The sequence below is a fragment of the Amblyomma mixtum genome, chromosome 1, assembly GCF_055824585.1.
Source record: "Amblyomma mixtum isolate Tamu chromosome 1, ASM5582458v1, whole genome shotgun sequence".
Lineage (NCBI taxonomy): Eukaryota > Metazoa > Arthropoda > Arachnida > Ixodida > Ixodidae > Amblyomma > Amblyomma mixtum.
In genome coordinates this window covers 184,997,314-185,025,185 of record NC_143012.1, presented here as the reverse complement: position 1 = coordinate 185,025,185, position 27,872 = coordinate 184,997,314, and the positions used below count along the sequence as shown (strand labels likewise).

General features: G+C 43.8%; 1 protein-coding gene and 1 long non-coding RNA gene across 3 annotated transcripts in view; one reads left to right on the top strand and one right to left on the bottom strand.

The window, feature by feature from the left end:
* Positions 1 to 25,294, bottom strand: part of LOC149370199 (uncharacterized) — a 33,679-nt gene extending 8,385 nt beyond the window's left edge. Inside the window, exons 1-2 of the mRNA XM_089577213.1 lie at positions 25,187 to 25,294; positions 9,270 to 9,380 (exon numbers count right to left, since the gene is read on the bottom strand). Coding sequence (XP_089433339.1) covers positions 9,270 to 9,380; positions 25,187 to 25,294 — 219 coding nt within the window. The remainder of the gene's footprint in view (positions 1 to 9,269; positions 9,381 to 25,186) is intronic.
* LOC149370200 (uncharacterized) lies at positions 164 to 6,474 on the top strand. Of its 2 annotated transcripts, none has more exons than XR_016285611.1 (3): positions 164 to 405; positions 1,189 to 1,392; positions 5,456 to 6,474. It is a non-coding gene; the product is annotated as an uncharacterized LOC149370200 (long non-coding RNA). The 2 variants fall into 2 exon arrangements; XR_016285609.1 differs by having other exon boundaries at positions 1,212 to 1,392; positions 5,456 to 6,473.
* Positions 25,295 to 27,872: the final 2,578 nt, after the last annotated feature.

Below are 27,872 nucleotides of genomic sequence, written 5' to 3'. Positions count from 1 at the left end.
AGTTTGTGGCAAAAAGGGCTTTATCAATTCTTTTTTTAACGCGTGTAAAGTTAGGCGACATTAGCGTCACCTTTCCGTTCGCTGGCGGCGGATTGCGAGTCTCATGTTGGCCGCGCGCTACACTATCTTTTTTAGGACGCTGAAACGACTCTTTGTTGGCGGTGTGCGACGGTTGTGATGTGGGTGCGTTTCTTCAGTTTGTTTGTGTAAAATGTGCGGCCTCGTTAGTGTTGTGGTAGTGTGACTGAACTCGGAAGGTGACAGATGGCTCCAGTGCTGCGGAAGACGTTCTTACGCGCACGCAGTGCTCAAAAACTGCTCTGACGTACTGCACGCAACCACGCCGAGAGCGGCCGGCGCCCGATGCCCGATAGAAGAAACGGCTTGCCGTGAACGTTGACAAATGTAAGTACAGAACTGGAAAATGACTTCTGCGATGTGTCGGGGGTATGATTGAGGGCTGCGAATGCATTTGGGTTGGTCTTCACGTCTTGTTCGTAGTGAGGTGCAAAATGCGGGCACCACGCGATCGTTTGCAGAGAGAAGGTGTTCTGACACGCTCGCTTGCCAACTATGCAACTTTTAACCCGCCGCCTCACGCTGTTTGCGTCAGCTCCTCGGCGCAGGAGTTATGTGATAGAATTTGGTTGCACGCCGAGAACTATGGGGTGCTGCTTGATTCGTTATTCCGACTGAACAGGAGCAGCGCGTGAAAAGGAGACCATAAGAACGAAAAGTGCTTGTAGCGGCGTGCGTCTTTTGATTCTGCTGCCTGAGTGTTTACTGGATAAGGAGCATTGCCCGTTCTACGTCGCAGTCACATCAAGTGCTGTGTTTCTTGATAGTTCTGGTCAACGAAACGACGATTAAAAATAGCAGAACCATTCCATTGCAGTGCAGCTGAGGTAATCGCACAATGGAAGGTTTGTTGTCATTTTATTTGTTTACGTTCACTACATGTATGTCATTCCCCCACTTTCAGTCTGAAGCGATAAAAGTATAACGTGATTCGCGAATAATAGCTTTAAGAAAAGTATGACAAGCTTTGTAAACCATTTTTTTGCTAACTATTGGAGGCATAGGTAATTAATAATTAGCCTCCACTCATGAACACATTGGACTGAACAGCTAGAGGTTTTAATGGGATGTGGCTTCTGTGATGTTTATGAAAGCATGGCTCTAATGCAGCCTTTCTTCAAATGCACCCGCAGTCAAGCCCTGTACAGCTGCTCCACCGGTATCATCACGCTACTTTTGCACCAGCTTTCATCTGTCATCAAGCCAATGCTACCTCAACCAGAGGCAAATGACATCAAGACCTGCTGGTTCAGCCTATCAGCCATTGACACTGGATATCAAGCATGTGCCACTTGTAAAAGGATAGGTAGACAAGTGGGTATATTTTCCTTGTCTTTTTTAGCCTGCCAAAAATCTTCTGGTCCAGGCTCCCTCTCTCTTTCGTTTTTTTTTTCTTTTAAAAGAGGACCAAGACAAAGGGAAAAGATATTGCAGGCGTCATGAAAGCACTCCCCTAGTCAAGTGCATTGTGTTATAGTGTGAAATGCTTTCTATAGTTTTTTCCCTCATGCCTCTCGTGCTTGGAAATCTTGACCACTGTATAGACCAAATTAAAACAATTATCTGCTTCATGACCTTTATACAGCAGTCTAAAAGCAGCAAATAAATTTTATAGGTTTACTTCAGCAGTACCTACTCTTACAAGGTATGGCATGTTTGAAGTGAACCAGTGATGTGATAGGCATGGCCTAACGGGCAATGCATAATTGAATATTGGCGTTCAAGTGGAGCACTCTGCTTTAGAAGCATATTTGTTGCTAGCATCAATAATTGATACCTTACCAGGTTATCCTTGCATTACATGAAACCCTGCAAAGCTTATATTTTAGCTGTACAGAAGAAAGGTGCTTATTCGATGTCATGAGCATTGCTGAGGTTTTCTTTCACACTCCCTTTGTCACAACTGACTGCACTGTACAGTTGAAATGCATTTGGAATTGAGTATTGGTGCATTGTTTTTTTTATTCATGCCGACGTTCAGTTACTGATTGCATTACACTAGCTGAGCCTAAGTCAACAAATATTGCTGTGACCTTAACAAGACCCCTGGCTTTACTTGAACCGATGCATTTGATGTTGCCTTTCTCCCGTGCCATCAAGGTTTGTAATAAGCTGTGTAAATAACTTTTCTTTCTCGAGGTATTTATTGCTGCAATTAGTGACAGGTAATTTCCTAAAGAACAACCTAAGTGCACATTTTTATCTTCTTTGGAACACTTGTTTGCTTGTTTCCCTTGTATTCTTAACTTAAACAGATATGAGCAGGCCTCAGCACTAGAGGGATGTGCTGCGGGACAAATAAAAAACTACCAGTCCAGCTGCTCCCTTAGGGGCACGTTTCTGAGGCTTTTATCGCTTGTAGTTTTATGCAGCTTTACTTACAAGTATTGTATCTGACGCAGTGTGTGCCTTAATATTTTGATTCATTTGCTTTAGAGTGTGCCACTCTTGCCCTGACGAACTTGCTCACCTTTGTACTCTTTGTTCATACATTTTCCCCTAACACCTGGTATAGCTCCAAATGATACATTATCCACAGCAACATGTGCATTATATTGCAATGTCTTTGTGCCATCACTTTTGAAAACAAAAGCTGCCTGAATTTTTGTGCAGACAATTCAGAAACACAAAATAATTTTTATATTTTATGGCCTGCATGTTATCTTCATATGACTGGAATGGCTAAATATCTCTTCGTGGTAGCCTAATTTGGTCATCATCATCATCAGCCTGACTACACCCACTGCAGGGCAAAGGCCTCTCCCATGTCTCTCCAATTAACCCTGTCCTTTGTCACTTGCCGCCACTGTATCCCCGCAAACTTCTTAATCTCATCCGACCACCTAACTTTCTGCCGTCCCCTGCTGCGTTTGCTTTCTCTTGGAATCCACTCCGTTACCCTTAAGGACCAGCGGTTATCTTGCCTTCGCATTACATGCCCTGCCCAAGCCCAAGCCCATTTCTTCTTCTTCATTTCAACTAAGATGTCATTAACCCGCGTTTGTTCCCTCACCCACTCCGCCCTCTTACGATCACTTAACGTTACACTTATAATTTTCCTTTCCATAGCTCGCTGCGTTGTTCTTAACTTAAGCTGAACCCTCTTTCTTAGCCTCCACGTTTCTGCCCCATAGATGAGTACCGGTAGGATACAGCTGCTATATATTTTCTCTTCAGGGATATTGGTAAGCTACCATTCATGACCTGAGAGAACCTGCTATATGCGCTCCACCCCATTCTTATTCTTCTAGTTATTTCCCTCTCATGATCCGGATCTGCGGTCACTACCTGCCCTAAGTAGACATATTCTCTTACTACTTCCAGCAGCTCGCTACCAATTGCGAACTGCTGTTCCCTTGCTAGGCTGTTGAACATTACTTTGGTTTTCTGCATGTTAATTCTTAGCCCCACCGTTCTGCTCTGCCTGTCTAACTGGTTGATCATGCTTTGCAGTGCTTGTCCTGAGTGGCTTAGCAAGGCAATGTCATCAGCGAATCGCAAATTACTCAGGTATTCTCCATTAACTCTTATCCCTAACTGTTCCCATTCCAGTCCCCGGAATACCTCCTGTAAGCAGGCATTGAAGAGCATTGGCGAGATCATGTCTCCCTGCCTGACACCTTTCCGTATTGGAATTTTATTGCTGACTTTATGGAGAACTATAGTAGCTGTGCAATCGTTATAAATATCTTCCAATATTTTCACATAACACTCTTCCACACCCTGATTCCGCAATGCCTGCATGACAGCTGAGGTTTCCACTGAGTCAAATGCTTTCTCGTAATCAATGAAGGCTATATATAGGGGTTGGTTATATTCCGCGCATTTTTCTATCACCTGATTGGTAGTGTGAATGTGGTCAATTGTCGAGTATCCTTTACGAAAGCCTGCCTGATCATTTGGTTGACTAAAGTCCAAGGTTTTCCTGACTCTATTAGCGATTACCTTAGTAAATACCTTGTAGGCAACGGACAATAAGCTGATTGGTCTGTAATTCTTCAAGTCCTTGACGTCTCCTTTCTTATGAATTAAGATAATGTTAGCGTTCTTCCAAGCTTCTGGTACTCTCAAGGTCACAAGGCACTGCGTATACAGGGTGGCTAGTTTTTGTAGCACAATCTCTCCTCCATACTTCAACAAATCTGCTGTTACCTGATCCTCACCAGCTGCTTTCCCTCTTTGCATTGCTCCTAAGGCTTTCTTTACTTCCTCCTTCGTTACTGGCAGGATGTCCCATTGCTGTGCTCGACTGCCTCCCTCAGTAACTTGATGATTACATTCGCTACTGTATAGATTTGTGTAGAATTCTTCGGCTAATTCAACTATCTTATCCATATTGCTGATGACATTGCCCTGTTTGTCTTTTAGCGCATACATCTGGTTTTTACCTATGCCCAGTTTTCTCCTCACTGATTTTAGGCTACCTCCGTTCCTTAGAGCATGCTCGATTTTCTCCACGTTAAACTTTCTTATGTCGGCTACCTTGCGCTTATTTATTAACTTCGATAGATCTGCTAGTTCTATCCTGTCTGTGGAGTTAGAAGTCCTCATGCTTTGGCGTTTCTTAATCAGATCTTTAGTCTCCTGAGATAGCTTGCTGGTATCCTGTCGAACCATCCTACCACCTACTTCTGCGGCGCACTCTGTAACGATAGCTGTAAGATTATCATTCATTGTTTCAACACTGCGGTCGTCTTCTTCAGTTAAAGCGGAAAATCTGTTTTGCAGCGACAGTCTGAATTCCTCTACCTTCCCTCTTAATGCTAACTCGTTAATAGCCTTTCGCTTCACCAGTTTCCTCCGTTCCCTCTTCAAATCTAAGCTAACACGAGACCTTACCATTCTGTGGTCGCTACAACGGACCTTACCGAGGACCTCCACATCCTCTACGATGCCAGGGTGTGCACACAGTATGAAGTCTATTTCATGTTTAGTCTCACCATTGGGGCTCTTCCACGTCCACTTCCTGTTTGCTCGTTTGCGGAAGAAGGTATTCATAATCCGTGAACTATTTCTATCTACGAACTCTACTAATAACTCTCCCCTACTGTTCCTAGAACCTACAGTCACCTACCGCCTTGTCTCGAGCCTGCCTAATTAGGTGTAACACGTTAATGTCAGTTCCTGTGAATATCATTCAGTCTTCGAATGTGGGGGCAGAATTGAACACAACAGCATGTTACAGCTTTTTCTTGTTCAAGGATGCATTACATTTAGTTCTAGTCTTGTGACTGCTGCTTATGCTATTACTTAGCAGCCTTACCAAACTCACTCGGAGTGCTGCATTTTAGTGCACATTTAACTGATTGTTGCTGCTCAGTGTTTGATTCTATTAGAAGTTACTATAACTGTATACTTTGAATGTTTTCTTGTGCAGTTCTCTTGCTGCTGCATTCTGCCATGGAGAAGGCTACCTGTTCGTGCACACGTCTCATCACTAGGACGCTACCTCTTCCACTGGTGATGCAGACAAGTAACGACAGGGTTAATTGGAGAGGCATGGGAGAGGCCTTTGCCCTGCAGTGGGCATAGTCAGGCTGATGATGATGATGAACAACAAGCAGGCTGCCTGATATTGAGGACAAGTGTCAGGATAGTGCACCAACAAAGTCTCTTAAGCATTTCTGTGCTGATGCATTTTTATTAAAATCAGCTCATAGCTTAAGATCTACATCCATGGGGACATTTAGCATATGTTTGGCATTTGTTTGACTTTTAATTCGCTAGTGTTTGCAGCCTTTAATGTTGGTCTTAAGACAGTGTAAGCATTGTTTCACTGTGTGGGATTTTTTAGCTGTTTTGGAGAGATGTGTGTGTATGCATGCAGTTTTTTTCCACGGGTTTGTTATGTGGCTCATGGAACTTTCATGTTACAGAAGAAATTATTTCGTTTCTGTGTTGTACAGGAAAGTGAGCAGTATTTATATGCACCAGGTGTTTCAGGGAAGAATAAGTAGTTTTCAAAAATATGGCTTTTGCTGCATAATATTACCAGTGTTAGCAGACACCAGAAAGCCGGTGAGGTGTATTTAGTAAGCTGGTTAACTAATTTCTGATAATTAACTTTTTAACTAACACAGGTTTGCAACTGGTTGCAGTTAGAGACTTTTAGCCAGTTGTTCGTAGTAGCCATATCAGTTTCTGGAATGTACAAAACATGATTACTTTCGCCGCTGTGGCTCGACAAAATTTGGCTGCATCGTGCGAAAATACATGCGCTTTTGAAAGCACACAGGGAAAGAAACCCCTCCAGTGCATGTAACTGCTACAAATCTCTAATGGCAACTAGACGCCTAACTCTGATAGTGAAGGAATCATATTCTTAGCAGTAAGAAACACACACAACACCAAGACACACACACACACAGGACACCCGCTAGACTTCAACTATCTTTACTGGACACTTGTACAACATAAATATGTATCACTGAGCACACGCAGGTGCCTCGTCATCCGCAACAGGTCTAACTACGCCCTGCCCTCTCCTGCAAGGCATACGGTTGCGCCGATAAACAATCTCTTTTTCTGCCAACACCAGGGAGGGAGTGCTTACACATGTCACCCGCCTCTTGAATACGAAAGACTTCGATAATTTTTCTTTCTTTTTTCTCGGCTCCCAGGCCTTTCGTATTCAAGAGGCGGGTGACATGTGTGTAAGCACTCCCTCCCTGGCATTGGCAGAAAAAGGGATTGTTTATCGGCGCGACCGTATGCCTTGGAGGAGAGGGGAGGGCGTAGTTAGACCTGATGCCGATGACGAGGCACCTGCGTGTGCTCAGTGATACATATTTATGTCGTACAAGTGTCCAGTAAAGATAGTTGGTCTAGCGGGTGTCCTGTGTGTGTGTGTCTTGGTGTTGTGTGTGTTCTTACCGCTAAGAGTATGATTCCTTCAAGCCGTTACCAACTAGCCCAACTTAATAACACCATATGGATCCCAACTTAATGTTTTAACAAGGTTTCTGATAGTGAAAAGGTTCATTAATAAAAATGAGCTAACCAGCTTATTACGTAAGACTCTTCACAAGTTTTCTGGTGCCTGCCAACACTGGTAATACTATGCTGAAAAAGCCATACATTCATCTCAAAATACCTGTTTTTTTGAAAATTACTTAGTCTTCCCTGAAACACCTCGTATATATGTAAGAAAAACCTAACAGGATTTAATTGACGATGTTTTGGTTGGAGGGCCAGTCGTTTTCAAGTGTACTACAGCATTTGAAGCGCACAGCTTTTGTTTCGAATGCTATACTATACTCGAAAAAGGCTGGTCCTCCAGCCGAAACATCGTGAATTAAAACATGTTATGTTTTTCAATTGCTGTGTGTCAGTCATTGTTACTCAGAGGGAACTGAGGGGAAGCGTGCCTAAAGCAATACTGTTCCTCTATTGTTCTCCATAAAATATTTTGATGCATCATGCATGTGTTGTAGCGCGTATGTACACTTGTGCACAATAAATGTAATAATTTGCATTTTGCTTCTATTATTCTTTAAGCACTCCAGGATAGTGTTCACAAAATGATTTTGAAGTGGTAAAACTATGTTGGTAAAAGTGTTGTACTGTGTAGTCAACATACACTTTTCCAAAAGTTGATGTAGGAATTATACTTTCTTCGTACTTGAGTCTTTTGAATAACGGTGGCCAATTGTCGGAAGACCGTTGATAGGGCGTTGGTAGACATTGTCTGTATGTGGTTGATAAGAAGTGTAAAGACTTTCTATGTACTTGAGTCTTTTGGATAACGGTGGCCAATTGTCGGAAGACCGTCAATAGGGTGTTGGTAGACATTGTCGGTAAGGGGTCAGTAGGAAGTGTATACAAACTCGATAAGGGGATGATAGGAAGTATAAAGACTTTCTATGTACTTGAGTCTTTTGGATAACGGTGGCCAATTGTCGGAAGACCGTTAATAGGGTGTTGGTAGACATTGTCGGTAAGGGGTCAGTAGGAAGTGTATACAAACTCGATAAGGGGATGATAGGAAGTATAAAGACTTTCTATGTACTTGAGTCTTTTGGATATCGGTGGCCAATTGTCGGAAGACGGTTGATAGGTTGTTACTACAATGTACAAAGGCGTTTAAAAGACTTTCTATTCAATGTTGATAGGTTCTATTAACAATTGTCGAAAGACTTTCTAAAGAATGTTACTAAAAATTTTTGTAAGGGTCCATTCTGGGCCCTGTGCCGTTTATACTCAATAATAACGATGTCTGGCAAGTTACAAATGTAATGGAACGTTTTCAATGCAAAAATCTTGCTACTCCAATACTCAAAAAACCATCTGCTTCTGTCTGTGTACCGAGGTAGTACTAACAAGAGGGATCGCTCGGCGCCACCAAGAGCGGCAATTTGCGTGCAATAGCATCCCCATTTGAAACGCGATGCACCGATTGCGTGCACGGTAGCGTACGTGTGTTTTTGTTGTTGAGATTGAAAGGAGGATGAAAACGAAAGTACACGGGCCTATCCACTGGCTCCAACGGAGCCAACACCCACTGAAAAGCTGTTCAGCTGGTATGGGCTGGGCCAAAATTGCTGTCATGTGCAGACAGAGGAGAATTGAAAGATGCGAGAGGAAGAATTCAAGTCACGTGAACCTAGGTCGCGTGACCTTGTGGCAAAATGCGTTTCTGTCGCCAAGCATGCTGATCAGCTACGCAAGGGACAGGAAAAAAATCCTACTTGAAAAATATACATAAAGAAAATACCATAAACTGGGCGGCAGAAACGACAGCAAGAAAAAAGACTTACACTGAAAGTAAAAGTGTTCTACCCCCAGATGGCGGGATTACGGGAAACTTACTCTAATCTTTTGCTGCCGTGACGCTGCTAGATTGAGTGCTGTTTGAAAAACATAATTTCCTTGCCCTAATGTTATGCTGAATACTTGTTCAATCTTCCCTATTAACTGCGATGGTGGCTCAGTGTTTATGGCACTCGGCTGCTGGCCCGACATTCGGACCGCGGCGGCCGAATTTTGATGGAGGCGAAATTCTAGAGGCCTGTGTAGTGTGCGATGTTAGTGCGCGTTTAAGAACCCCAGGTGGTCGAAATTTCCGGAGGCCTTCAGTACGCCTTCCCTCATAGCCCTAGTCGCTTTGGGAAGCTAAACCCCCAGAAACATCCAACCATGTTGACTAATATAAACTTTCTTACATACTCAAACAAAACTGATTGTTTTCTTACGTTTGTCGCCTGGTCTTGGCATCCTCTTTTAATTTCAGTGTATACACACTTCCCATTCTTGCATCTCCCGGCTTTTTCGTCAAGCTCACCATTGTAACCTTCCGTGAGCGTCTAGTAGAAGAAAAATGAAAGGTTAAATCACTTGATATTGATGCATTTAAGTTGGCTTGATTTAGAGCATATAATTTGATTTATACCTGCTTAACAAAGGATGAAGCAAAAATGCTCATAGCAACAACAATGACCTGAGCTCTGCACAGACATGAAATTTCCCAGGGTCTTATACAGGGTGTCCCAGCTAACTTGGACCAAGATTTATAAAAAAACTACGTGGTCTTCAGAACTGAAATCGCGTGGATGTTATTGAAATTTATCTAAAGTTTCAGTACCATTTTTTCGCTCCTCCTATTTGAATAATTATTCGAGAGAAATATATTAACTTTTTAAATATAACTTGAAACGTTCAGGCGTCAATAGGAAGGTTGTGGAGCTCCGCAAATATCGTCCAACCCAGGCGCTTCCAACGAGATAGACCTAGCGTGGCCATTTTTATTCGGGAAAAACGAAAGCCCGCGGAGTTTAAAATATACCACGTGACAGCGCACTCTGTGCGCCCGGATGCGCCGCGATTACAGCGCTCTCATCCGTGCTTCGTTAGAAACATCACCCGCTTCGGGCCTTTCCTGCTGCCCAAGACGGGACTTCGCGATGTGCTTGGTTCGAAGATTTTGTTCCAAGGGTTTACAGAGAGTGCTAGGAAAGCGGCTTTAATGCTGCCAAACAGCTGCTCTTCGGAGGCAAGCTCTGAAGCGTGAGTAAGTAATATGCGTAACGATGACAGGCACCTGCCGAACACGCAAAGCGATCTGTAAGTTTTGAAAATTACCACATGCATTATTCAGTAGATGAGCTTTCGGTCTGCGTGCACGAGATGCAAGACCTAGGAGCAATGATGGTTGCAGTTTCTCTGGGTGGTCCACCCTCCCCACAGCCCCCCAAAAGTGACATGATCAAAGTTTATCCTTGGTAATAGGAACTAAAAAGAAATAAATATAGTACTAGTTCCCTAACTCTTTGGAATACATAAGAAGCTGCATGTACGTTTCTTCGCGCGTGTGCCTATTTTCGTGGCGTTATCTTCACTGTGACGAACGTCATTGAGTTTAGTGGCCGTATTTTGACTGATACAGTATAAAAACTTCAGAGCAACGATATCACTCTTTTTACTGCTGAATAAAAAACAAGAAATGTTCAAGTATCGCTAACAACAGAAAAATATATTTGCCAACGCACTTTGAAGCTCTGTAGCGTATCAAGCACTGGAAACAACAAAAACACCTGAGCTAAAGAATATTTTCAAGCAGGCGGAAAGAATTCACAACTACATACCAGGCATTTAGTTTCGTCCTCATACCGTTCAACTTTTCCATCCACCACACAAGTGCAGTCCCTAACAGTGTCATTAATAGCAATCTAAAATGCACGAAAGGAAACACACAGAAAGAATTCATTAGTGGGTTGTAATGAATTTAACCTTGGGTGTCTGACAGCCTTAGATATCGTTAACAAAGCAGCAAAAACGGCCGCAGGACTCCGTCTTTGCCATCTATTTCTCTTTTTTGTGCCCAAGGCTGTCACACCTGCAACCTCTAAATCCAACAAACTCTCGCGGAATACCGATAAGGCAACAATAATATTAAACTTTTTATTGATGTGGACAGATTAAAATGACTGCTAATTTTCGCTTTGAGCATGGAATTGAGAATATACAAAAGTCGGAAAAATTCCTTGTGCATCTGTTTTAGTTGGCGGTTTGAATTTAAGGTTAATGCGCTGGAATTGCTTCATTCGATTTATGAATAAGTTGTGGTTTTCTGCGTACGGTTAGGGTGAGATCCTGATTCGTAAATTACCGACAATATGTCAAGTACGTATGCAAACCCTGGCAACCAGAGCATAGGCGTCATTTTGTGCTGATGGTTGAACAAAAAGATGTTCTGTCTACTCATACAGCCCTACAATAGGTTTAAGGACAAAGATACAATACTTCTTTATTTTGTAATATCTAATAGTAATAGCTTAAAGGAGTAGAAAATAAGGGCATAATTTTAATATCGTGAACTCCGCGTTTTTTTGCTCCGAAAGTAGTCCCTCTACTTCCGCAAGCAGCGCTGTTGCCTATGACGGCGTCGCATATACTTAGCGCCTCACACTTTTTTTAGAACTCAGAGCTTAAAATGACGCTGGCGTTTAATTCCAGAATATTGTTGCATGGGATGCCTCGGAGCCGGGAAAAAGAATTGTGATTCTATTTTTTCTCTTTTCTTGTTTCATTTTTGGTTTTAACTAGAGTCCAAAGACCATGGCGGCATTTTAGAGACTTTTAGCCCCACTGTATGGAAAACACGGTTTTAACTAGAGTCCAAAGACCATAGCGGCATTTTTGAGACTTTTAGCCCCACTGTATGGAAAACACGGTAACTGGTGCAAGCGCTACCACACGTAAAATGTGGCTAGACAAGCCTGGTAACTGCAGCAACAGCAACGCGTAGTTATGGTTGCCGTACAGCTGTACAGCTGGGCTGAAGTTGTCTTTTGATGTCTGGTCAAGTCAGACGTATACAGGGCAATACAGATCAAGATTATTCGCTCTAAAAAGCCAGAGTGCAAAATTTGATGATCATTTAAGCTGCAACAGTTCGTCACGGATAATTATTGTCTCTAGTTTCCAGAGTTTCAAGAAGAAAAGCGGATACAATTTTGTCCGGAGGCTCCCGTAAAGGTACCGGTACAAATGCAAGAAAAAAGGCACCCTCGAGCCCACTGGAACAAACAAGTGGCAGCGTTTCCCTGTCACCTTCAAAAAATTTGTCCAGAGCAAATCGATCCTCAACTCAATGTGCATGATAAATACAAAGCTCTTTAGAGTAGTTCACAACAAATGCAATGCTGGGCTTACATTTTCCTGGCCGCCGTGAAAGCAAGCAAAAGACAAGAATAAATTTAGGAAGCGTTCAAAGCATATAACAAGCTACGTGCACAATGAAATGCAGAGAACATATTTGGATTTCGAATGGGTCGCCAGTAATTTGGCCAGAGGTCTATTTCACATTTTTTTCGACATGGGGCGCATGCTCAAGAGCTAACCACTGATTTGTCTCGAAGAGCAAAGACTTGTACGTTGCTAATCTTCAGTCTACTGCCCTCTAGAGCCGTGTATTTCAGCATAAACCAATTACCCGCATTGGAATCCACTGCGTTAGCCTTAAGGGCCAAGTATTCATAAAGTGTAAAATGGGAGCCTGTGGAAGCAGCCAAAACGCGAATCCTGTCTAGTCAATATTTTGAGTGGCTCGAATCAGAACCAAGGCAAAGTTTTTAACACATGAAGTACGCGATTGTCGAAACAGATAGGAATATTGTCCAGGAGTGACAATTTCAGAATGCGGCTATGCGATGTCGTGTGGCAGGCTGGTACGCTTATGTTGGCACTTAGTATGTGGGTCGCAATGCACAAAATTATTTTTGTTTCCTTTCCCCAAAAAACCAATTTACCGCATTGCGATCAACATAGTAAGTGCGAATATAAGTATACGAGCATACAACGCGACATGGCGTAGCCGCGTTCTGAAATTGTCCCTCCTGGACAATGTTCTGATCGGTTTCGACAATCGCGGACTTGCTGTGTTAAAAACTTTGCCTTGGTTCTGTTTCGAACCACTCAAAGTATTTACTCGCCAGGATTCGCTCCGGGTTACTGGGAATTTATCAGCTTGCCACACGTTGTTCCCAACCAGGAAACTGAAAGCGCTTGTTCCCATTTTTTAGGCTTCTGTGAGTGGCACTTATCTTGTAGTCTACGCTTTCTGATACCATGTCGCCGTCAGAAAGAGAAAAGATGGACCACTACACAAAAATGTACTTGTTTCAAAGGAAACTACACATGTATTTTTGTGCCTGCACTCATCACAGGGAAAGTGCATTTTTTACGGCGCGCTCAGTTTTTCATATGAAGTTAAAGTATACTAAATGAAATTCCCACTTTCTTGTTTCTGGCATCTCTCTGAGGTAAGAAGTTCCACATAGCCATGAGCGCACTCCGTGCTTTCTCGTTTGCATCGAGTGCCCCGTCTACTCCCCAATAGCCCTCCACATCCTCGAGAAGTTTTCTTTGTTTTTCTGGCACCCAGTTTGCTGCTTGGTATTCTGCAACTGGGCTCTCTGTTCTCTTCCTCGGGGCGCTCATTTGTCTTTAAGGTGCAAATCAATCTATCATTGATCGTTGCTCTACCACTGTGAAACTAGTATGTGGGTATGTTTCCACAAGTCCGAATGTAAGCCTTCTGTTCTAAGACGTGTACACGAATTGAACCTGTTTTTGAAAAATTAAGCATTTTTTTCCTCTGAACACCACACTCCTCTTTAAGAAGCAATGCTGTCTTTATCTTTCGGGTGTTAGATTAGCCACTGAGAGCTTACTCACTTCCGCCTTAATTACCAACGGTGTTGGCTTAGGGCACTTTGATTGCTGTCCACCAGATGCCATTTCACCGGTTCCTTCAGGTCGGGCAATACCTACGCAGGAGAAATGAAACAGGACCCTTTATCAACGGAAGCAGTTATTTCCGCAGCTTCGATCCAAACTGTGTCGTTACAAAGTTTTTCTTGCAAGTCATCAGACACGTATTTATAAGTTTTCAATAATACATTGAGCTAGCCACCGTCCATAATCAGTCAGAACCGGAATACCCTGTGAGATGTCGCCTGTCGTAGCTTTGACTACACTGCTCTTTCCGATTAAGTTTGGGTTTTAAAAAGTTTAATTTTCAGTAACAAAAAAAGGTATGCATGTTTCGCTATCAACAATTACTACAAAGATGATCGACTTGAAAGGGGACAGCGCAAGCATTACCAAAGGTTGGTCTTAATATCTAGGTACACTTTGACTGGATATGGGTTCGATAAGCATTTTCCCGCCAAATAGATTTTTTCTATGTATTGAAATAGTTTTTTTTTATTTTAAACTGCAGCTAATCCGAGAAATAAGACCATGGGGCTACGAGAAAAAAACCAGTGGGGACGGAAATAAATCTGTGCTTCTTAGCAATAAAACTTAAGCGCTCAACCTATTTGGAAGAACTGTGGGATGACAATTCTTTAAAATACCAATATCGGAGAGGAACAGTACATTGCAGTATAGTAATATCGCACTATAGTAATTTCTCAATATCATGCAGCGTTCAGTAAACCACTATTGAAGTTCTAGCTATGCTTAGTACTTCTATGCACATTGTATTAAGTAAACTAAGGAATCACTCTTGTTTTCAGCAAGGTCGGGATGATAAATAAAACAATTCTCACTGCCATTTACGGCTCACGCTGTGATTTCCAGCAACTAAATAGTAACATAAAATACGCACCGATACCCAAGGCCGCCTAACCTGATAAATTTTCAGCGCATCAGCCGCGTGGAAGTTATAAACTCAAGGCATCAAATTGAGACGATTTCTTAAAACTTCGCTCATAATAATAAACCGTCCATCCTTTACAGTAACTGAGCCGTGTGCCCTAAGCTTCGAAACGAGGAATTTGTAACAGTCTGTAGTACTCCGAATGAAAACAAAGAAGAATTGAAGATCCCCAGAAGATGTTTTAACGCTAGGTTATTTTTTAACCTGTTTCAGTTGATGATCGTTGCGCTTCATCGAAGAACGTCGTCATATGTGGCAGATGGCGACGCTACAATACCCCTGTATAAAAGCCTCCGCATTAAACGTCGCTCTCATCCACTGATTTCATTGAACCCCAAAAATTGTGTGTTCATCTGCACACCATCATGATTTCTTCCCATGAAGGCCGAAAGTAGGCGAACTTAATGGCACAACAACCCGTCGAGTGTGCTCAAGTGGTACATCTTCGCTGGGCACATTTCGTGCTAGGAATGCAGGCGAAGAATGCAGGGGGTTGGGGCTGAAGATTAGAACCAAGCGCGGCACAGATATCGCAGCATTTTCAAAGCAAACCGCACACTAGGTGACTATGTCAGTACTTCTTACGTGATGCATTACAACTCTCTTCCAGGCGAATGAACACCTCGCGATCGCATCATTTGGAGTCCACCCGGCGCCAAAATGCTGTTCACTGAGCTTCCGCAACCGCTCAAAGACTGAAGTTCTTCCTTTGAAAATAACTCTCCAGTAAACAAATTACTAGGTGGTCAGTCCACAGTGGTGTCACTTTTCATCCATAGAAAGCATGCGTAGGCCCTGTAGAGAGTACTAAGGCTAAAAGCTGTACTTAGGCATCGCTTTTTCTAGCCTGACAGGGGTCTAAACATGGTGTAATTTTGGTACCCATTACCTTATTAAATACCTTGAAACCACGAATAGTAAGCTGATCGATTTGACGTATCGGTTTGACGATCGATATGACGTATTTATTTGGCGTGTCGATTTGAAGTATTTGACGTATCCTTTCTTTTGGTTTAAGGTAGTGAAAGTGTTCTTCCAAGATTCCGAAATTCTCTAAGTCATGAGGCACAGCACTGCGCACAGTGCTTTCTTCATCTGTCGATGTCCAGTTGTCCACTCCAATGGCATCATTATTACATTCTGATTAGTTGGGCGTCTTTAGGAATCTGTGTACAGCTGTTTTGCTATTTTGAATTCCATATCAATATTCGCAGTCACTTGACCACTATTAGGCTGCCTCCCATCTTTATAGCCTGGCTGATTCTTGTCATATATCTTTATGTAGCTTCCCTTAAGATAATTATCAACTCCTGTTAATAAGATATTTCTTCTCCTACAAGAGCATGCTGGTATCCTGTAAAGCTGCCCTACCACCTACTTCAATGGCAGATTCAGTAATAATATTTGTGTGTTTGTCGTTTATCTCCTGTACGCTAAACTCATCATCGACCGTTAAAGCATAACATATGTGTCCTTCAACGACATTCTGAATTCCATTACTTGCCGCCTTACGGATAACTAGTTGATGTGCTTACTCCTTACCAGTTTCCTCCGTTCCCTGCTCAAAATGAGGTTAACTCGAGACTTCATCATCTGATGATAACTACATCTCACTTTATTGAGCAGCCAGGATGCGCGCAAAATGTCTTCGAGATCTTCTGTTTTTCGAAAGAAGATAGTCATGATTCGTAGCTTATTTCGTTCTATGAAATCTATGCTATTCGTAGTATATGCTATTCGTGGAAACTAAGCTCTAATCCCCCCCGCCCCCCCCCCCCGCCCCCCTGCCTTGTTGCCTGCCTGCTGCTTGCCTACTCCGGCAATGAAGTGCCCATCAGGACAGTATGCTGCGTTCTTTTCTAATTCCACATGTTCGTAGAACTTTCCGAGAATACCTCCATCAATAATGGATGTAGGTGTAGGCAAATGGAAGCCTGCACAAGCTTCCATTTGTGCCTTTAATTAGGATTTAATACGATAATGGCTAGCCTCTTTTTAATGCAGAAATTCTATGCTTTCCAGCGACGTCATCACTGATCTTGAACACAACCCTCGCCATTCGCAGAACCACGATAAATAGCACGTGTCGTTCTTAAAGGTGCACTGAAGAGGAATCTGAACTTGTCTTTTTGCCGCGGGAATTCGATCTACACATTCCGAGCTTTCATAGAAACTGCGATTTACTGCCCTGTGTGGCCGATTTCCCCAATTAAATCGAATTAACGTCCGGCTCCCGCCTTTCTTTTTGAATTCTGCCTCGTACGGTGGGCGGAGTCGACCAACGCGTGGAGCGCCTTTCACCCAGTCCCGTGGCGGCTTGCCGCTCTGCCATCGGCGGAGTAATACGTAGTAGTCCGTAGTAGCAAATAGTCCGCACGTATTTTTATTTCTTCGGGCTTATTTTGCGGCTATATTATCTGTGAATGAAACTATTTATTCATGGAAACCTAAAAAACAAAATAAAGCGAAAGCAAAGCCTCCACGGGACTGGGTGAAAGGCGCTCCACGCATTGGTCGACTCCGCCCACCGTACGAGGCAGAATTAAAAAAAAAAGGTGGCAGCCGGACGTTAATTCGTTTTAATTGGGGAAATCGGCCACACAGGGCAATAAGTCACTGTTTCTAAGAATGCTAGGAACGTGTGGATCGAGATCCCGCGGCAAAAAGACATCTTCAGAATCCTCTTCAGTGCACCTTTAAGCGCTGTGTAAGCCTCACATGTCCTCCTAGCCTCAATAGACCTTATGATGTCCCATTCAATGCCCGATAGTCATTCTAACAACAATGCTAGGCTGGTCTAGTTCGCTAGGATTCTAGTGTGTAGCGTTGCAACGACGAGTTTGAAATAGCGGCCTGTCATCACCCAGCAATTCTTAGCGACCTCTGTGAGGTTACAGGTCCGACCAGTACCCTGGCAAGTTGCTCCGCAGCCGCTGGGAGCTGAGGGCCAGGTACGAATTGGCGCATTGGAGTAGATTGCGGTCGTGTAATTAGCCAGGGTGGCCAAACATTTTTCTAGAGAGACAGTGAGTTTTTGCCTGTTCTTCAGCCACAGGTTTTTTTTTATCAGGTAGAAAATTGCGTGGCATCGGGATTCAAGTCGAGGTCCCCTTGGATCCGATGCAGATGCTCGACCTCCACGCTCTCACTGCATTCTTCTACATACGCTGTTCGACTCGAAAATTTATATCATTGGCCGATAAATTCGTAGCGTGTTCCGCTGATGTTATTCAGATGAATAGCTTAGTATGGCGCCGCTGGTGCACAACTGGCGCATGGGCAAGTGAGAGGCTGCAATTTACTCTTATTGCCTGTTCCGCACGGATTGTTTGCCGACATGTGCTTGGCGCCTTGTCCCGAGCACAGAAGAGATCGCCCCTGTAGCAGACGCAAGCTACCGTATATTGGCATCTGCATGTGCGTACTGAGCAGTATCGACCACCATCTCAATGCATTGATGCACGTGAAGGATGATGCTCGAAGGTTACACAGGTATGCAGCTGGTGATCTATTTAGCATTTATTAAATGTATGGCGAGTGCTAACATGGTCGTTTACCCTTTTATTTTGCCTTTTGGAGAGGTAGCTTTTTATGTAAAAATATTCCACGGGCATCAGTACCTGCATAGCGCGTGTAGGGTATTGCAAAATTTTCCTTAAGCTTTAAAGTTTCAGGAATATGGCGCATTGTAGAACACAAAAAAATTACGCTTGTTATAAGAAACCACCGAAACCTTTTCAAAAACTAGAGTTTTGCTCCTTTTCTATTGTGTCGCAAATATATGGTTATGTGAAAAGTGGTTTGTGGATATGGACACCTCTAGGCCTACGTTCTGAAAACCGTCCGTTACACCACGAGCCAAATTATGTGCACTAATTGCCTTATTAAAAACAGAAGGCGCATGGAGTCAAACTAGAGGGTGAGGAGGAGTAGATAGGGATGGGCAGAGGCCCGGGGGGACGGTGGCGCAACACGGTGAACTTAGCTTGCCGTTGTAATCACGAAATGTGTGGTGGAAGGATAGAGGTATTATGAATAGCGTATGTGCCAGTGAACTGTTCACAATTTAGCGTGCGACCAGCTATCTACGTCATACCTACGTCATACCTTTAAATAGAAGGAGCGATCGAGTTTCCATAGGCATATGAACAGAGGCTGAAGGGTGCTGTATGACTCAGTGGTGCGGATATAACATACTAGTAATATCACTGGCACCAGGAACTGCGCGAAGCATCGTCGACACTATGGGCGCTGTGAGCTAGTAATCTTTGTATAACCTTTCGCTTAGTTTAAACACTGACGCAAGAAGAGTGTATATATGACACTTTTTTTCTGAGTCGACTCGAACAGTGAGAACATAAGGCGGAGAAAATCCATCTTTTTTTCAAAAGCAACTCACCCATTGCTAGAAAGGCCCAAAGAATCACCGCTGATTTCAGGGCGAACATCCTGCGTAGCTTCTGCAAATACAAGTGTTATGCGTGGAGCAAATGCAAACAAAAATTGACCTCAACTTAATATCACTCGGTTCATTTTTTTCCTCCCGGGTAGCAAATAGGCGAAGTATTCAGTGATCTGCTTTCTCGTGTGGACAAAACCAGTGCTCAAAAAGAAAGAAATTGATAGTTCCGCTTTCACACACGGACCTGTCATTTAACCCGTCGTGCCCTGAATTCGCTAAGGCAGCTGATTCTGAAATGATTAACCGAACAAAATATATTGATGGACAATGTGATGCGACAAATGTTCGTTAACACAACTGGCTTTACATTTTGTTCTTTTAGTTTCGCTCTTATAATTCTGTACAGGTGTTTAGCTTTCAACGCAATCGGGGAACTTCCTTTCCCGTTGGGAAATTTGTTTTGAATGCAGTCCCTTCAAGTGAAAGGCAGTTTTTTTTTCTTAGTTTCATTATTCCAAAAATATTTTATTAAGAACACGTGAATAAAGGAGGCAACGAATAGGGAGAATTTTAGAAGTGAAAATCAGTTTTGCTCATATAGTCGCAAATGCTTCCGGTATAGCCAATCTCCATGCTCTACTGCGGAAGCGTTTTATCACGTGAAGCCTCTTTTTACCGCGGGAACTTCCCTTTTTACACGTTATTAAAAGCTTTCGAATATTTTCTTGCGTGGCTGATTTCCCTAATTTAAATCATATATAACGTCCCGGCTGACGCCTTTTGTTGAAGTCACCGCTGAGGGTAGGAGGAGTCACCTAACGCGTGGAGTGCCTTTCAGGCAGTCGCGTGGCTGCTTCGCTTTCTCTTTTTATTTTGTTTGCTAGGTTTCCGTGAATAAACAGATCCAGTCGGAGACTACATAACTGCAATTTAGGACCACGGAAATAAAAATAAGCGTGGACTCAGCTTTCACTGACGTACCACTCCGCCGATGGCAGAGCGGAAAGCCGCCACGTGACTGCCTGAAAGGTTGGTCGACTGCTCCCACCGTCAGCGGTGAGTTCAAAAAAAGGCGGGAGCCTGGGCGTTTAATTCGATTTGAATTAAGGAAATCAGTCAAACCGGAATATAATTCTAAGTTTCCAAGAATGCTCGGAGCGGGTAGATCCAGTTCCTGCGGTAAAAAGACGAGTTCGGATTCCTGTTTAGTGCACCTTTAATGCCATTCTCAACATAACACAAACTGCACTAGTGAAGCAGTGGAATGCGTGTTCAGCACTATTTCTGTCCCATTGATGGCACGATTTCATATTCATTGGTCAAGTTCAAACATAACAAGGTATTGAGAATTTAATGAGGAGATTCAGTATGAGGTCCCTTAGCATGCTAAAGGCGAGGATACTGCAGCGTTCATTTAAAGCTCTTTCTCCAACCGCTTGATTCCTCGCAAACGTTTGGCTGTAGCTACACGAGTTACTGGCGCGTTATCGGTACAAATCGACATTCAGGATACGAAACCCGGCTCGCCCATTTTCAAAAACCATATTAGAAAATTTTCTTTTATTAGACAAGATATTTGCCTAGTAGTTTGGAATCTGACTTTATAGTTATGTGAAAAATTCTTCTAGTAAGAACGAAATTTTCTGTAGGACTTCTCGTAACGACAGAGCCTGTTTTTTTCGAGAGAGCAGACGACTTCGCGCTACTACGCAAGAACCTGGCATTACAAGATTGTGGACAAACTTTGGTGTTATTTCAGGACCGATTGCACTGTGTTTTCTGACTGCTGTATGCTCCGCATAGCGCTCTGTCTTCTTGCTCCGTATCTTCCTTTGCCTGAGGTGCGGTTACTTAGAACGTGCCAGCTAGCATGGCATCGGCTATACGACAACTCACTTGCATGCTTATCTTCAAACGCACAAAGCACGTTATGCCTGAGTAAATTTTTATGACTAAGAGGAGAGGTATTGTTACGCTGCTAATGTTTGTTGCTGCATCGAGGGCTGAGAACTTATCAGTACCATGCTTAAGTGACCTCAAACTCCTTCCACGGGTTCAATTCCAAAAGTATAGTACGTTTATCAAAAGCAAAAAAAAAACCCCTCTAGGCCTCAAAGCAACCTTTCAGTCTGATTTCGTGGACAGTCTATTTTGGGAGCATCTAAAGACACAATTGCACGTCGCTGGTTCTCATCTCAAAAAATATTATTGCCGCTTTAAAGGGATGCACTGGTTTTTTCTGGAAATCATGAGTGCAGCCTGCTATTTAAACCAAACATGCATTTTATGTTTAGCGAGAATGAAACCGTGATTTATAAGCGCAATTTTAACTATTGCTACTATAGATCCCTTGGAGCACATCCATTCCATAAGTTTGCAACTCCGTGACGGCAATATTTTCACGCGCTTGTCTACTCAGCAAAGCCACACAATTTTTTACAGCATGTTTTCTATATCTCTCAGTGAAAGAAACATTTTAGCTCACTGTTCTGGTCGCTTTCCTTACGGATGTGCAAAGAAAAACCTTTTCGACTTCTTTATCAATATGTAGCAAAGCTCACGTAATATTGCAAACACTCACACTCAAGTTGTCAACGTACGACAAGGCGTCTCCTCAAGTCTAACGGAGGCTCCCAGCTTATATAACTGGGCGGAATTACGCAGAACGCAATTTATTTCTTTTTAACTGGAATAGAAATACTTTTGCAGCCTGGAAACGGTGCAAAATAGGTGATTAGCACTTCAAAAATCATGCACAATAATTGAAAACCATTTTTCTTGCGAAAATAATAAAATAACGGTGTGACGCATTGTGCTGTCAAATTACTCACCGAGGCCGTAGCCTATGACATTTTTAAAAAGATAAACTCGAGAACCTCATTTAGCTCGTTGGTATATTGGAGAGTTTATTAGCCTGCTTCTTGGAAATTTTAACACCAAGAATTACCTGTAACTCGTTTGAACGTGCAACGTATTGCAAATATCGTCAAGAAACGCCTCATTCCAGAGCCTTCATTTTATAAAACACTCCTTAATTGCAGTTGTGCAGGCTCTCTCACAAATATATCTTATTTCTATTAAGGGCGCTCATCCATGATTTCTTCAGAAGCGCGAATATCTAGAGTTTCATTATTTTTGACACGTGGAGAATTATTCTTCAGAATTTGTCTGCATCAGCTAAATTTTTTGGAGCCTTTCCGTTAAAGGTGAAGTTCTCAAATTCTTAATTATTACATAACCGTAGACATTCAAGCTAAATGGCTCCAAAAGGCGCAAAATAGCATGCTCTGAAATCGCGACAAATTTCGAAAATGCTTTGTTAGTCTTCTTCAAAATATCTTACAGGCTTCAAAGGAGAGTATTCAGTATGTCGGCATATAAAGAGAAAATGAAGAATATTTACAGAAATGAGTTTAAATGTTGTACCGTACAACACAAAGGAGAAACACTGAAGCACAGCCGAAAAACTGTGGCTGTCCCAGAGTGGTGTGGGAGCGTGACTGAGAAGCCACCAACTTCTGCCTTTACTAATGCATGCTCTAGTTTTGTCTATCAATATCCGATCATGAAAGCGCTAAACTGCAACAAAGCAAAAAAAAAAATATTATCGAGCTGCAAAACAACAGAAAAATAAAATACAACAGGATATGCGCTACCATATGACCGCTTTCTAAGAGTGAATGCAATATTTACAGCTTCTCCGCAGGAAGTATCGGAACAAATATCAGCGTATTCTTTGGAAAATTGTATCATAGTGAAGTGGGACATGTGATTGGAGATGAATTCGTTCCACTGGCATAAATGCAAAAAATAAACATGAAACGCCAATTTGTCGACTAACCTAAACTCATTTTTTGGCAAGATTATATTTATTTCCGTTACACTCGTTGCGCTTGTAATTATCTGAGTTAGGAGGAGCGATTTTTTCTGAAGTTGTTGTCAGCAGGCTGATGAAGGTCACTTTATGATTCGATGGCCGAACATTCACTAGTGAGCATTATAAGCGTTAGAACGGACTAGCTAAATTACTGCAAATGTTCCGATTCGTCTCTGACGCTTTACTGTAAACCTTGGCAATTAGTATGACTCACAAGTAGCGTAATCTGGAGGCCTAGGTATTTGTAAGCTAAAGCACAAGATACATGACTCATTTAATAAATAAATACAGTAAAATGATTAAAGCAATACGAAAATGGTGCTTATCCTTGCAGATAAATCACTGATTGCGACTTGCATGCTGTATTCTACTCTCTCTGGGTTCGCTTGCGATTTCAGAGTTGTTTAGACATGGCTCATTTCAATCTGTTATGATGTTCTCTGTTCATATTTGTTGTCTTTTTTCTCGGGCTGTATTCATATTTACTGCATAATTTTTACATAATACGCACGTAGCATGCCTAACACATTGTTTTGTGGATAATTTATGTACACATTTGGTGATTGAACGTGCTGCCTGAGTAACCAACAAGCACGCTGTGCTTACGTTGGACAGAAAAAGACTCATTTACTCAACGAAGATGAATATATTTTTATTTGAGTTGAGTTGAAAAATATGTTCTTACAGGCCGGTGTCAAGACTCCTAAGTGCTTAAGGTTGAATGGGTTTTCCACCTTTATAACTGCTGAGAATGTACTTAAAATTGGCCGCGAGTGCTATGTTATTATCAGTGCAAAAGGTCACAAGCGGAAAGAAATTACAGGCTGGCCAATAACGTTCACTGAGAATAGTACAGGGGAGAGGGCACTACCCTCAGGGAAGCGGAGCAGCGTGAGACAGAGCGGAAGAAAATCAATGAAAACCATACCCTACTGACAGGTTTAGAAAGCAACGGAGACCTGGTAGCTTTATGGTGTCCAGTTAAAGGGTGAACTTTACCTTTGGAGCAAGTGACGTACTTAATGGAATCCTATCGAAAAATGATGAAATCTGACAAGCCAGCACTGAGAAGCAAACAATCTTCATTCTGTATCAAACATGGTTTTATGTAACTTTTAACTGATGCTTTCACACCTGTTATTGTCGTATGCTCGGGAAAAGGCAAATTTTGCACTCTTTCTGAAACGAACGCTTCACTACGGGACCTCATGCTTCGACCGCCGTGTGCCTAATATTCACCTTCGAATGACCTTGAGCTTCCAAAGCAAAGGCGCATAACTGGCCCCTCTGGAACTGTAGACACCTTAGTCGCGCTTTAAGCTACGAAATCAATCGAGCGGGAGCTTGGAAAGCGAAGGAAAGGCGCATAACTGCCCCCTTGGAACAGTACACCTCAGTCGTGCTTTAAGCTGCGTGGCAGTAGTGACAGATGTGGGTCTCAACATCAACCCCATAGGCGACGTCCACCCCACGAGACCCATTCCGATAGGGGTCCATGGCCGCCTAGTTAGAAACCAATCCCCAAAAACATGCTACCTGGCCGTCATGATTCGCGCCGTTAGCTGAAAACCCGAGCACTAGATGCCACATACCTTGCCGACGAACACACAATATAGGTGGACGCTGCACGCACTTTAATTAAACACATACGTGGCTAGTGCAACCACGCCACAATCCACTCCCGTCACCGCCGCCACAGTAGGAGCCCACTCTCCCACAGCGGTAGAAGAAACCGCCATCGCGTTGGGCATCGCTGACCCACGTACAGTCGGCCAACCCTTTAGGCGTGCGTGACGGCCGCGTTTTCCGTGCTCCTGCAGCTTATGACGGAGCAAACTTGTGAAAATATAAAATTTAAGCACACGCTCGCTAAGCCCATGCATAATATTGAGCTTTCCGCAATTTTGATTCGTCCCAAAGAGCAAGAGCACAAAAAAAGCGGCCGTCGCGCACGCCAGCTAAAGGTTTGGCCGGCTTTACGCGCACAGTCGTAAGCGACTCCAAAAGAGCGATCCAAAATTACTCGGCCGGTTTTATCTGCCACCCCGCAGCGCTCACCCTCCGCGGCTGCACTCACGACCATAAGATCAACCTGGTCTGGGTACCCGCCCACGCGGGAAACTCTGGAAACGAAGGGGTCGGCCGACTAGCCCGAGGACTATCCAACCGGACGGCCGGCCCCACGGACCCAGAAGTTCTTGCCGAGGTTCCCCAGAGCTTTGCCAAATTCACCAACCTCGACAGAGAGATGAGACGCCAGTTCCAGCCTCCCCATCGCGACTTGAATCGATCGCAAGCTACCTTGCTCCGCAGGTTGCAGACACACTCCATCCTTAGCCTTTCTAGACTTTCACTCATCACAGACGGGGAATACGACCCCGTCGGCCAAAATTGTTGCCAGGGAGAAATCGCCACCCAGGCGCACATCCGCTGGGGTTGCGCGGCAAATCCGCCCCCTCGAACCTTACTGCCAGCTCCCTCCGAGGAAGGGTGGAACCAACTCCTCAGAAGGTCAGACAAGAGCATCCAAGTGGCACTCATTTCGTGGGCCCAGGAAGTCGCCCCCCCCCTGTGGTCCACACCAAGCCCACCTCTCCTAAATCTCGCCAATCTATGGCAATAAAGTTGTTTTTCTCTCTCGCTCTCTTCGCTGCATGCGTTGGCATTCCGAAAACCTCAATGCCCCGACCCAAGAGCCCTAAATATAGCGGACGCTATTCGCGGAGCCAGCCACATGTCGCAAACCTGCCGCCCCCCCCGTCCCACCCAGCCGCGGCCTCCGCCAGCTTTGCGGAGACCCAGCTCGCGGCTCAGTGGCTATGGTGCTCGGCTGCTGACCCAAAAGACGCGGGTTCGATCCCGGCCGCGGCGGCTAGGATAGGATAGGATAACTTTATTCGGCTCTAGCACAAGGTTTTTTTATGTGGTCAGATGAGTCCATCCGCAACGGTCGGTTGCCCCTATTCCAGGGCTCCGCTGGATGCTGCCGTCAGCTGAGCTCGCCGTATCAAACCGATCTGGTCATCGCGGCAGTCGCTGGAGAGCAGACCCTCCCATTGCTCCACACTTGGGTTTTGTATAACTGGGACGATGTCGACTTTTTGACATGCCCATGTGATGTGATACAGTGTAGGTTTTTCATGGCACCACGGACAATTGTGTGCGTAAAGTGTGGGGTGAATTTCTTGAGGCCCGTGTACTGTGCGATGTCAGTGCACGTTAAAGAACCCCAGGTGGTCGAAATTTCCGGAGCCCTTCACTACGGCGTCTCTCATAGCCTTAGTCGCTTTGGGACGTTAAACACCATAAACCAAACCAAACCAAACAACGTTGTGAGTGGTGGTGGTTGTGAAAACATTTATGAGGAAGAGACAAGAGGACAACGTTATAGTGCCTAGAATATATTCTAGGCACTATAACAACGTTGTGGCACAAACGCGGCACTGAAGCCATAAGCCGTCGGCGTTCAATGTGTTCATTGGCATTGTCGTTGACAACGTTTTACACTCCGATCATTTTAAGGAAAGGAAGTGCGCATAACTGGCTCCCAGGGTCAGTGGACGCCTGAATCTCGCTTATTGGTACATGGGGTGATGAGAGAGTTATGTGGGCTGCAGGCGCTAGCGCTGACAACGCTGTGGCAGACACGCGGCACTGCTACAATAGGCAGTAGCGTTCATTGGGTGAGTAAACTCTCGCGATCAACCATTAACTGCCACCTTCCAGGGTGGTGGCGCTGCCTATCTAGTGTCCGGAACGCACTCAGCGTTAGAAATGTCCGATACGTCATAGCTTTCGCTCTCTAACCAGGTTCAGCAGTAGTTGAACAACACCTAATTTTTTTTTCAAACACCTGTGAAAACACCCTCTGAAAGTTAAATGATACCTGATTTTTCTACGCAGGTCGTAACTAATGATAATCATCACCATAAGCCTTACTACACGTACTAGAGAAGGAAGGTTCTCCCACTTCTCTCCAATTCAACCTGACCTGTGCCAGACGCGGCCCCCTTATCCCTAAAACTTCTTAATCTCACCTTCCCACCTAACTTTCTACCGCACCCTGCTACGCTAGCATTCTGGCGTTATCCAGTCCGTTCCCCTTTATCGACCATCGGCTACATTGCACTCGCATTACACGTCCCATCGAAGCCCATTTCTTGTTTATTTCCGCTAGGATATCTTTAAGACGCTGTTGTTCCCTCACCCACTCGGCCGTCTTCCTGTCTCATTGAAGATATAACAATCATTTTTCATTCAACAGCCCGCTCCGATGTCCTTAACTTAGATTCAGAATTCTAGAGGCCCGTGTACTGTGCGATGTCAGTGCACGTTAAAGAACCCCGGGTGGTCGAAATTTCCGGAACCCTCCACTACGGCGTCTCTCGTAGCCTTAGTCGCTTTGGGACGTTAAACCCCATAAAACCAAACCAATCAGTCATTTCATTAAGCTGCATTTTTCTGCTCCATAGGTGAGTACTAGTATCATACAGCTCTTTTATATATACTTTTTTGTCGAGGGATATTGCTGAATTGCAGTTCATGATCTGAGAGAACTTGCCAATTGGGCTCCCTCATTCTTATTCTCCTAGTTTTTCACTTTAATCTTGGCTTATGGCAGTTTAAAATCCCAAATAGACCTAGGGCTCCGTAAATTTCCTCCTGGTGTTCTTTAATGTTCCCTGACATTGCATATTATAGGGTCCTCTAGAATTTCGCCTTGATAGAAATTCGATTGCCGTGGCCGGGATCGAACCCGCGTCTTTCTGGCCAGCAGATAAGTGCCACAATCACTGAAACACCGCTGCGGCAGTTATTTCACTTTCATGATCCGGACCTGCAGTCACTACCTG